Source organism: Chenopodium album, chromosome 21, assembly GCF_948465745.1.
Source record: "Chenopodium album chromosome 21, dcCheAlbu1.1, whole genome shotgun sequence".
Classification (NCBI taxonomy): Eukaryota; Viridiplantae; Streptophyta; class Magnoliopsida; order Caryophyllales; family Amaranthaceae; genus Chenopodium; species Chenopodium album.
The window spans coordinates 33,721,608-33,734,219 of record NC_137854.1 but is presented as its reverse complement, the minus strand read 5'-3'; the positions used below and the strand labels follow the sequence as shown (position 1 = coordinate 33,734,219).

The 12,612-nt window shown below is 33.2% G+C and overlaps 1 protein-coding gene across 1 annotated transcript; it reads left to right on the top strand.

Moving 5' to 3' along the window:
- Window positions 1–6,348: 6,348 nt before the first annotated feature.
- LOC145603111 (uncharacterized) lies at window positions 6,349–10,754 on the top strand. Its single transcript, XM_081659242.1, has 11 exons — window positions 6,349–6,456; window positions 6,533–6,577; window positions 6,665–6,763; window positions 6,853–6,963; window positions 7,700–7,874; window positions 8,036–8,092; window positions 8,180–8,475; window positions 8,578–8,652; window positions 9,108–9,181; window positions 9,943–10,019; window positions 10,672–10,754. The coding sequence occupies exons 1-7, from the start codon at window positions 6,385–6,387 to the stop codon at window positions 8,326–8,328; spliced, it is 708 nt and encodes a 235-aa protein (XP_081515368.1). The 5' UTR covers window positions 6,349–6,384; the 3' UTR covers window positions 8,329–8,475; window positions 8,578–8,652; window positions 9,108–9,181; window positions 9,943–10,019; window positions 10,672–10,754.
- Window positions 10,755–12,612: the final 1,858 nt, after the last annotated feature.

The window sequence follows — 12,612 nt, the reverse complement described above, 5'->3', positions numbered from 1 at the left end:
TGATTGGTACTACTCTCTATTATACTTTTTCTACTCGTACAAAAGGTGTATCAAACTTAATGTCGTTGATGTGAATTTTTTTACTAGATAGTGCATTTGAACTTTAGGCTAGAAATTTATTTCAAGTACAGTTTTTCCTGTACTCTATAATTAACTCTTGTAATAGACATACATGTGAAGAATTTGTTCAACTTTGTCCGGTCTCATTTGGATTTTGCTATATTGGTAAATGACAACTTGGCTAGAGGCATAGATATTGAAAGAGAATTGATCATGTAAGTGATGTAACACATACGTACTTTCATATTACTCCCTCTCCCTCCCATTTCAAATTTTCAATCAGAGGCGAAGCTAGTGGGGCAGGCGCCTCGGCCTCCCATGCGGTCCAAAAATTTCATTTGAGGTTAGGTATGTATACGGCAAATACAAGTTGAAATTTCAGATTAACGAAAATTGTTAATTGTTAATTTGATGGCACTTTTCGTAAATATGTTCAAATACCGTGGCCATTAATTCACTAATTCTAATCAACTGTACATTCATTCATCCATTCATGCAATTATTGCTCTACAATAGTTAGTTGTCCATCCATCGCAAGTAACGCATGTACCCTTATAATAGCACTTCAAAAGACGATTATACCCCCATATCTGAGGGACTGAGAAATGAGCTGGGCAGTGGTCGTATGTATATACAATTTACTCCGTAGTGGATTATTATGTTGACTCCTATATTATAGTCCTATCTTATGATTCCTAGATTCGACTCCGGTAATTTATGATTCTTGATACCTAGCTTCGCCTCTGATTTCAACTGCTAGATGTAGAAGCAGGGCCGTTTCTGAGATTTCGGGGGCCTAGGGCGAAATAATAAATTGAGGCCCTATAGTATATATATATGAACAAATAATCATTTAAAAAAAAAGTTTTGACCAAATAATCTAGTTTTAATTATTGTTGAAAAAAACTTATAATAAGTTAAACTCAATGTAAAAATTCCATTTAAAAAAAAAAAAAAAAAAAAACTCAATGTAAAAATAATACTTCTATGATTATATACTACATTACTACTACAACTATATGGTAGTAAAAAAAAGAATTTATAAAGGAAGCATTTTGTAGTTATTATCGATATATACTACGCAAATGGTTACTAATTTTTAAAACAGGGAAGGAAAAAAAATAAAACAAAATTGGTGAAGATGGTAGTCGAACCTTTGACCATAGAGAACATTTAACTTCACCAACTTATCCTAACCACCAAGCTGGCGAGATACTCATGTTAGCTATTGCTTCTATAAAATAAATATAGCTGTCTCATGAACTTAAAACAGAAAATGGGGCCCTCTCCGTCCGTGGGCCCTGGGCGGGTGCCCCGGCTGCCCCGGCTCAGCGACGGGCCTGTGTAGAAGTCTCATTCATTCATCACAAATTCAAGAGAAAAATTAACAAAAGTGCACAAAGAATATATGTAGGGGGTTCCACTTTGATTTTGAAGAAAAATAAACTAGCATAGAGAGAAAATATTATCAAAATAAGTTCTACGTACATAAGTAGTGATTAATTTGAATATTTTATAGAAGATAATGCGGCAATTAGTTTGGAACTGAGAGACTAATGTCTATAGTCGTTAGATATTTTACTCTGTATTTGTTTTTCCTATTTGTAATCTTTTGATGAGACCAAAAAAAAAAAAAAAAAAAAAAAATGAATTAAAAAAAAAGGTACTCATAGAAGTTAATTAGAAAACAAAAACAAAAGTGATCAGAGGGAGTGCTTCTTTGTTGTATAGTACTGTGGTAGCGTAAACATGCACTCCTAGGTACATGATTTTTGGTGCAGCTTATTATCAAGGTGCTAATGTGCTATATGAGAATATGACAGTCAACAATCTTAATTGAATCTAAGTGGCGTGTAATTAACTTTAATTGATCTGATGATTATATGAGATGGAGATCATGCACATAATTGAAAGTACTACTTGTGTACGTAGAGTTATGATTAATGTAGCTGACAGTCATGTACGTTACATTAATTAAATTATTAAATCCATCAACATCTCACAAGTCACAAATAAATTGCTAAATTTGCACCTTGAGAATGCATTAATACGCTGCCCTAATTTTGTAAATGATACTTACAAGTTACAAACTATCCGTATAACTAGTTATTAGACTTATTAACTAACTTTAAAACTTTCTTAACCCGCTCTAAAGATTTAGACCCATATTTGGTAAAGTTTGATACACCTTCTGTAAAAGTCTAACAGATGTTCATTGATTTGAATCTGATCATCAATATGTTGTTTATTTATTCTACGCCATCGATTAAAGGCAGTTGAAAACAAAAGCCTTATTATTATTCATATACAGAGTACCATTCTTAAAGCGATGTGACCTATAATTTCTGAACGTATGGTCTAGAGGATATATTGTTTCTAATATTTAAACTACAATATCAAGTTCGATGAGCATGTGGCCAATGACTTGCCTTAGGCTCTCTATAGATTGATACTGTTATGTTTTATCTCTAAATGTCAATCTCAATTTAAGTGCATATTTGGGTAATGTAGCTAGGTAGCTTAGTAAACTCAGATCCATCAAGCATTCAAGCTGATTCTTTGTTTTTTAATTTAGAGGACTAAGAAAATAGCACGTGAACATTGTGGCAACTCTAGATGTTAAGAACTTAAGATCACAGTTAGATTCTATTTTGAGAAGAGAAAAAAAACACATGTGATCAGTGGCGGATCCAGGATTTTCGAACTGGTGAGTCACCATCAATAATTGATCACTTGTCCTTATTCCAAAAATAAGACATAAAAATCCATACTACAATAGTACTTAAAAATTTAATCTTACAAGTCGAAAGTATGTACTCCAAATAAATAACATGTTACAAACATATAGTACTATAAAATTATTACATTAAATTGCCTTTATAACTTTTTACTTAATTGATAAGCTTTGTGGGAAAATATTAAAATTGGTTGCACAAATATAGTATAAATAGAAACAAGAATTATTAAAAAATTTTACGGAATACAAAAAAATGAGATAACTTAAGAGACCTGTTATTAAACATAACAGGTCTCTTTGATGAAAAATGAAAGCAGCGCAGCAAACAAATTCAATGTCAGCAGAAAAGAGACCAGTTATCTAAATAACCGATCTCTTTGTAATTTAAAAAAAATACGAGTATCTGGCATTCTGACAAAGTGCTAGGGAGCAATAGCAGCAAAGAGACCTCCTATCTATAATAGGCGGTCTCTTTGATATTTTTTTATAAAAAAAAATCAATTTTTTTTTTTTTTTTTTTTTTTTTTTGCTGGTGAGTCACATGACTCACCATGCACCTACATAGATCCGCCCCTGCATGTGATGTATTACCTAATAAGGAAAGGTATCTAAAGACATATAAGACCCATGTTTGGTAGCATACCTGCTTATAATACTTTTATAATTAGTAGAGCTAGTCATGCATGTGATCTAACGAATTTTGTTAGTTGATTAGGCATGATATCACCACCACTAGTTTATGCTTCTTGATTACTAAGTTACTATAGATTTGACATTTAAAAAATTAAGCAAAAACTTTCTTACAAATTAATATGTACTAAGTATTTTCTTGGTTTTTTATATGGATTACACAACTTTGAATGGATCGATATAACATAATTTTTTGATTCAAGATTTCAAGTCTAGTATAATCCATGTTGTCACGTTTTTAAATTTATGAAAACATAGAATGAAAGACTTGTTAAATGAGAGCATCATATACGCGCACACATGAACTTGCTTAGAACGAAGTCCCCTGTAAATGAAGCTAATTATGTATGGATCCAAGGATGATGATGGCCCCCTTAATCTTAGTTAATAAATTTTTAAGAACTATTGACAAAATGACAACTAATGCGATGGGATGTGTTGACGCATGCATTCATGTATATGTAGACTCCAAATCGGAAATCTGATATCGTGATGATACATTATACTTGTATATTAATGGACATAACCAGCTGTTTTCTATTGTACTTGAAGACGTACATGGCGATAACACTATGATTGTTCCCTTAAACAAGATTGCCATGGCCCCTATGCACCAAACCAGCCATAAAGGCAATTAGCAAGGAAATGAATGGGATGTGAATATATCAAGATCGAGCTGGTCATGACTTATGAGTTATGAGTTAGGGGTCGGACGCGAAAGACACGGGTTATGTAACCAGCTTAGTACATTATAAGGTAATACAATTTCGATTATTATTCTTATGAGTTAGTGCTTACTTGTATAATGTACAATACATTTTTCATTTATACTATGAAAATCGTAAGTTTCGATTATTCTTATCTCTTACATTGAAGCTAATATTTCACGAGTTAGTGCTTATAGTATATTATGAACGAGGATTGTACTTCGTATATTATAGGCACATACTAAAATTCCAAGCCTTATACTAAAAATAGAGAAAAAAAAGTATCAAAATTAAAACTTTAGTCATACAATTTGATTTAATGGACGTAAGAGTTAGAAAAATAACATTAATAACATGTAAAATTTATTAAAATAGGATGAAATATAATTTTGTAAAATTGCTTGATGCTTAGTATTCAATGAATCACCATTAGGCAGGGGCGGATCTATGTAGGTGCATGGTGAGTCACGTGACTCACCAGCAAAAAAAAAAAAAAAAAAAAAAAAAATTGATTTTTTTTTATAAAAAAATATCAAAGAGACCGCCTATTATAGATAGGAGGTCTCTTTGCTGCTATTGCTCCCTAGCACTTTGTCAGAATGCAAGATACTCGTATTTTTTTTAAATTACAAAGAGATCGGTTATTTAGATAACTGGTCTCTTTTCTGCTGACATTGAATTTGTTTGCTGCGCTGCTTTCATTTTTCATCAAAGAGACCTGTTATGTTTAATAACAGGTCTCTTAAGTTATCTCATTTTTTTGTATTCCGTAAAATTTTTTAATAATTCTTGTTTCTATTTATACTATATTTGTGCAACCAATTTTAATATTTTCCCACAAAGCTTATCAATTAAGTAAAAAGTTATAAAGGCAATTTAATGTAATAATTTTATAGTACTATATGTTTGTAACATGTTATTTATTTGGAGTACATACTTTCGACTTGTAAGATTAAATTTTTAAGTACTATTGTAGTATGGATTTTTATGTCTTATTTTTGGAATAAGGACAAGTGATCAATTATTGATGGTGACTCACCAGTTCGAAAATCCTGGATCCGCCACTGCCATTAGGGTGATTAATTACTTGCTAATTAGATTTTATTATTGTGCAAAAACTAAGGAGATAAGAAAAAAATAAAATACACAGGGAGGTTAATATGAAGAGTTTTCCATTAAATGGAGGTTAACAATACTTAAGGTACCACGCCTATACTTTTGAACATTTGGTAAAAAAAATCTGAACGATTTCAAAATTTGAGCACTTCGTAATAAAATCCGAACATTTAGTCTGATTAATTTCAAATGGAGGTTAATATGAAGAGTTTTCCATTAAATGGAGGTTAACAATACTTAAGGTACCACGCCTATACTTTTGAACATTTGGTAAAAAAAAACTGAACGATTTCAAAATTTGAGCACTTCGTAATAAAATCCGAACATTTAGTCTGAATAATTTCAAATTTTGAACTTTTAGTAAAAAAAAATCTTTACATCACAAATTTTGAACTTTTAGTAAAAATATCCGAACAATCGCAATGTACCACTGCACGCCTTGAAATCGATTGGATTAGCTTCAACAATTCATCTTCATCTCTACTTGTAGAATAGTTTGTTGGGTCTCTAAAAAATGTGAAAATGTTTTAATGAAGAAATTTAATTAACTGTTAATTGCAAATTCAAAGAAATTTAAAGAAATTTTAGGTTCTAAAATTTAATTTACCTTTTTGCATGTGTTTCTTGCTTTTCTTCCATGGTGATTCACGAATTTGCAGAGTAGAGAGAAGTTTTTTCAGTAATTGTAAGAGTAAATGTTCATAATTGAATTGAGTGGAAAGAAAGAAAATCGAGAGTTTGAAGTGCGTAAAATGAGTTTTGTATTGTATTTGGGCTGGTGATACACCTATTTTAGATGGACTAGGGTGACCCAATTGAGTACTGAGTACTCGATATTTAACATGATTCAAAATTTATAAAAACCGACGCAACTTTATCAAACCCGATCCAAACACTCAAATTATAACTTATACTTATGACGCACTAGCCAGTAATGGTCCTTATGGATTAGGACTCTAGGAGGGAGGAAATGAATTTGAAAAATGGTTAATACTATGTGTATGAATTAACGAGTACAAATGTCTATGGACTGTGTGGTAGAAGCCGAAGGAAAGAGCAAAATTTGGAGGGAAAATGGAGTTGCTGAAACTCTCCAGACTCAAACTCCAGCTTCGTGCCCTAATCTCTGAGGTCAAAGATCTTCGAGTAAGCTTTCTCTCTTTCTCTCTCCCTTTTCTTCTTTCTCCCTCTTCTCTAATTCATCTCTTCTGCACTAAATCAGGAACGAGAAAAATCTGCTACTGAACAACTCCATCTTTCTACCCAGGTTTTCCCAATCATTTTCAATTCTGTAAAATACGCAGTTTTCAGCTTGATTATGGAGTGTTTTTCTGATTTTTGTTTTGAATTTCAGAAGCAGAAGCAATCGGAAGAGGAATTTGGGAGGAAATTGAAGGAATTGGAATCTGAATTAGCTTCATCAACTGAAGTACGCCAGAAATTACAAAGGAAGGTTTGAATTTTTGCACATCAACTGTTTGATGAAATTCCTGTGAGAGATACTAGTTCTGTTTTGTTAAGTATTGTTGTTTGTTGTGATAGGTAAGTTATCTCCAGAATGATAATGCTTTACTTGAGAGCAAGCAAAAGGAGCTGAATGGCACTATACAGAGCCTTCTTCAATCGAGGGAGCAATTCGTAAATGCTTATCAGGTTTATTTTGTTTGATCGCGGCTTTGTTTTGTTTGTTTATGACTTAATGATCTTGTATCTGATTTCACTGAAATCTTGAAGAGAGTGAAATAGTTTTGCATCAGTTGTTGATGGAGTTTCAAGATGTTATGTTATGGGTTTGATATATTTAACTGTTTTAGTAGCACTTCGACACCTAATACTTACAATCAAACACTAGTACAACTATAGTTAGGTATAGCTGGCTTTGTGATTAGACTAAGAGGTCACCCAACTATGAATAATACATGTGGTGCTTAGGATCATGGATTCATGGTCGAAACTAAGACTCTACTTTAAAACTTGTCAAGTTTCATAAAGCTTTTTCAAGTTAATTAGGATGAGTTATTTGGATAAATTTTGAACATGGCTTTTACCATAAGATAAGGCCTGGCCTGTAAGTTGATTTGAGGTATGAAAGTCATTTGGATGTTAAATCGCCACATGTTTAACTGACTAATGAAAGCTATTTTATGTCTTATTATCCTGTGAGACACTATGGCTGTACCTTGGATAATTTGTTCATTTTTCACTACGATGATAACATCTTCGGCTCTGGCTCTTATCGAAAGGGTTTTCTGCAATGTTCATTCCATTGAATGTATAATGTAACATTCCCATTTTTTATGTAATATTTTGAACTCACTTCTATTGTAGTCCAAATGGACCTTCTTCTATATTGAGTATATATACATATATGTATTGGTTTGTTTTTCAGGAATCAACGTATGATATGAAACGTTCAATTGAAGAAAGAGACCGGAAGCTCAAGTTTTTCTCAGAGAAGCTGAAGTCACACTTGTTACTGTTTGATGCTATAGAAAAGGAGGCATCATCTGTAAAGCAAGTTGTTGATAGTGTGCGGCATGTTGTCAATGGAAAAGAGGATGTCGGTATGTAAAAACCTTGATTCTTAAGTTTTTTCTTTTGATCACTCACTTTGCTAGTTGCAAATAGTTTATATAAACTTGTTACAGTAATAGCCTTGTGAATATACTCAATATTTCTTGTCTTTATTTTCTATTATTAGCATTTGTTGAGTCTATATGTGCAGTAAACAGCTTGAAAAGAAAATTCGACAGACTTCCTGAAACCGAGAAGGCTCTTATGGGTAATTGCTATTCTGTAGCTCATTAGTTGACCTAATCTTTTCTTGATTCATTTAGGCTTAAACATTATTTGATGCTGTGTCATGCAGGAAAAATACATGAAATGGAAAATAGGCTTGGGATATACAAGGATGAGCTCCAGAGAAAAGAGAAGATTATTTCTGACCTAGAAGCACATATTGAAGCACAAAGAATTAGCAACAAAAATCAAACACAAGTGGAAACTATATCCTTCTGATCAATGCATTTTTAGAGCAATTTAAGTGATTTCTTAAATTCCTATATGTGAGCAATCTCCAAAATGTTATACTTTGACTACTGTCACCTTCAGAAAACTCTATCAAAGAAGGAAGATATTATTCAAAATTTATTATCAGAGAAGCTGGTACAGAGTTTTTGCTCGCTCATGTTGTTATTTGTAGTTCATCCTTTCAGTTTGATTGATTTCCCCCTTGCTCTAGTTTTCACTTTCTATATTCCACTGCAGGCTTTGGATTCTGAACTAAAGAGTTTAGGTGCTGTATTGGAGAAGATCCAGCATGCTTTCAGAGATATGAATGAGGTCTTTAGCATAGTTGTCATAATCAGTTTCCCTGTTTTACTGTATGCTTATTCTTAATTTGAACGGAGTATAACAATTTGACAACTGTGTATCATCATGCTGATTTCCTGATTGGACATCTGCCAGTTCATAGATTAGGCATTCTTATAAAATGTAAGTAACATAAAAAGTGACGATCAGCTGTGTGGTATCAACAAGGTCATCAGATTTACAAAAAAAGAAAAAACTAAGCAAGGTCATCAGATTATACTTTTCTCAATAGGTTATTGGCACACCCTGTTAAAACTTGTGTATATTTAATATAGCTTTTGAACTTCATATTCATGTACATTATTTTGGTACATCTAATTACAACTGCCATGTCAAGATTGTAAGAACAATAATCTATGGCATCTCTCTTCATATTTGCAGAATGCAACATATTTCCAATTGTGATTTTCTGATCCAAATGACAGGACAAAGAAGCATTTCTCTCAATAATTGAAAGCAAGGAAAAGTTTTGTACGATTCCTAGAGAGGAAATGAGAAGGTCAAGCTCTGGATTCCATTGTCGTTCATGATCAGCATCTGGCGATTTTATGACATTTATAAGCTTTCCTAAATGCTAGTATGTTGCTATCAATCCCTCCCTCTTCCCCCAAAGATTAGAGAGGAAAAAACCAAAAGGACCTGTTCTTTTCACCTTATTTCCACTTATTTAAGGGAAATAAGTTCTAATAAGATAGGTTCAGGACATAATAAGTTCTGATAAGGGACATAATAAGTTCTGATAAGGGGTTAGTTAGGGAAATTCATGTTCTAATTACAACTAGAGTAAGTTCTAATAAGTCCAGATAAGTTTAGGTAAGTACAAATAAAAACAGAAGAGTGAAAATCATGTGAATTGATCAGTATTAAGGAATTATGCTAATTGGAAAATTAGAATAGTACTTTTATGCTAAAACCATGTACATTTTTTCATATTATTTTATGCATTTTTTACATCACACTTACATGTGTGAATCTAAATCCTAATTTCTTTGACTTGTTTTCTTGCCAGCTAGAGTACGGGAATACAATCAATACATATGGCTAATTAGCAGTGGGGGTAGGGGGGGGGGGGGTGGGGGGTTGGTGGGTGGGCGTGGGGACTGGGGGTGGCCCGGTGGATCAAGGGGTGCAAACTAAGAAAGTTTAACTGTTGGCTTGAGAATTTGTGGATCTTCTTCCTTCCCGTTTTTGTTTCTTTTTGACAATATGTGATTCTTCTTAGTGATTTACTGATTCTTGTTGTTCACATTGAGCCTCCAGGACTGAAGATTCTAAGGTTGACACGAGGAAGGATGCTGAATCACTTCTTACTTCGGGAGGCTTTGCAGGCTGCACAGGTAGTTGATATGTTTGATCATGGCCTTTCTCTTGTCTGGTCCAAGGCTCAAAATTTTAAAGTCTACATAAGCTTTGCACCTTACGTATATTCACTTATCTCTTGTCTCAATTTCAACCTATTGGGGAAATGCATATTGGTTGAATACTTGCACTATTTGAAAGTTTTCATTTTTCTGGACTTCAAGAATTTATGTCAAGTTCCTCCATAGAAAACTAAAACTATAAAACTCCTATTCAAGATTTTATCTTCTGGTGTAATGTATAAATCACCTGACTTCATGGTTTTAATATCCAATCCTCCCTACCCTGCCTTGGGCATGAAAAATTATGATGTTGATGGTTATATTGGCAAGACAAAGATTTTAATGAAAATTGCATATACATATAGAGCACATGAAAGTCTAGACGAAGATTTGTACTTTATCCTTGGCTAATTAACATAAGAAAATTAGGTCTTCTTTAAGCTAGAGTTGAGTGGGATTGGGTTAACACTTAACGAACATTGGCTTTTTTTTTTTCTTTCCTTTTAGTAATCCGTATGTTGTGTTATTGATGAACACAACACCATTTGTAAAGAGTTAAAACTGGTGCACAGACTTATGGTTTGTCTTCTTTTATATCTTTTGAATCTGTTGCCTTTACTTTTTGCAGCGTCTTCACAACGTGATCTGTGTGATATATACCCTTCCACAGAAATGCAAGAAGCGAATGTCCAGGATTTCCATGCAGAAGAGGCAAGTAAATCTCTTTCATATGGCACTATTCATGCAATAGCTTTCTTCTTATATGTGGTAGTGTAGTACTGAATAATTATGAGTTACTATATGATGACATTGTAGCCTGCTTGCTCTACAAAGTCTGTTTGTTCTGGACCTGAATCAATTACTTCTGCTCAAACCAAGCCCATCAATGAAGCAAAGGTACAACAAAGTAACTTCTGTTCATGTAATTGATTCCACAACTTCATTTGCATCATTTTTGTTGCTCCTAGTGTCATTATTCAATCTGACTGACATGGGGATATTCTGGTGACATGCAGTATTTATTGTTGTCTTGTTTATTAGTTAGATGTGTTTTCTGGAACTCTGAAGTTATGAATTAGTTTCAGCTATATATAGTGACTGAAGCATAGTGAGCTCTGATTGGTGCTTACAAATTCCTTTAATTCTTCAGTAAATTGAATTTAGCTGAATTTGATCATTGCTTAACTTCAATCCTTCTTTTTCTTCTATATAGTGTGTCTGCACAACCACAGCTTGCCAGGTGGACTCTGAGTGCTCTACCACTCAAGCAGAAACTTGATAACCTCCTGGCTAAGTTCCAACTAATGATACCATGTATGTTTCTGCTTATCTCATGCGAAAACAACACTTTATTTATATTGGTTGCTTAAACACTTATTGGGTTTATCTGGCCTTGAATTAGGGCATCCTACATGGTACTCTCCAGGCACTTTTAGAGTATTGGAGGTTTGGGGCTCCATCAGCTGGGCTACTGAAGTGCTTCATACGAAGGCACACCCCATTAGTCTTAAACTTTGGAGAGTCTGCTCTAGTTGCACTGTAATCTTAATGCTGAAGGCGGTTTAATTCTTTATTCATTCTTAGTGTTATATTTAAATCATATTAATGTCTTAAGCCCTCCTTTTTGGTAAATGGAAATACAACTAATGTAGATGTGTACCATTATAGACAATTGCCATTGTGCCCAAAATGATACCCTGCATTTATTCTGAAAATGTGATATTATTTGTGAACCAGGATTGCAGGCAACTGCATGCGGTGGAGTATAAATATATGATAGCAGCGGCCATCAATTTCAGCCACCAGATTTGTTATAGTGCCTTTTTAATGTCTTTTGGGGGTTGAGGTTTAAATATATCATCAGTATATGCATCTCAGAAATTGGCTAGACATCATTGTAACTTCAACTACTATGATTTAAATACTTTGTCTAATTTCATGTCTATTTTAATGTTATTGGTCTATTTAAATAGATTGCCTGAATTTCATGTCTATACAGAAGAGTGGCTGAATTGTCTAACAGCTACATAGTTACTACTCAATAGGGGTATGAGTATAATAGTAGTGGCCATTAAAGGTGTTTATGACATTTTGTCTATTGTTAACTACTCCATTTCTAACTGCTTAAGCAAATAGACCATTTTTAAAAATATATATATATACTTGTATATGTATTTAGATTTAGAACTTATCTAGTAAGATGCTCAGTTGCACAACGATGATGATGGAACAACTACGTAGTATATTGGAACAAAACAAATACAGTAGTTTCATCTTTTACGCCTTAAAAGTAAGATGCTCAGTTGCACAACGATGATGATGGAACAACTACGTACTATATTGGAACAAAACAAATACAGTAGTTTCATCTTTTACGCCTTAAATTGGACTGTCAAATCTATACAAGAAATAATAAAACCAAACTCTACTTAAAGTCACTCGACACAAATAGTTTTAACTTGAACTTGATTTGAAATACTTGTAGTGATTATCTCATGATTCTCATCACAATGAACTTATAGAATCAAAAGGATCTAAAATCATTCTCAACAATGTTCCACCTAGACAT

Excerpts from the sequence above, each read along its gene's own strand:
- LOC145603111 (XM_081659242.1), top strand. The coding sequence starts at position 6,385 with ATGGAGTTGCTGAAACTCTCCAGACTCAAACTCCAGCTTCGTGCCCTA. Across the intron at positions 6,457-6,532 it reads CTGAGGTCAAAGATCTTCGA|GAACGAGAAAAATCTGCTAC; the intron begins GTAAGCTTTCTC and ends GCACTAAATCAG. Across the intron at positions 6,964-7,699 it reads AATTCGTAAATGCTTATCAG|GAATCAACGTATGATATGAA; the intron begins GTTTATTTTGTT and ends TTTGTTTTTCAG.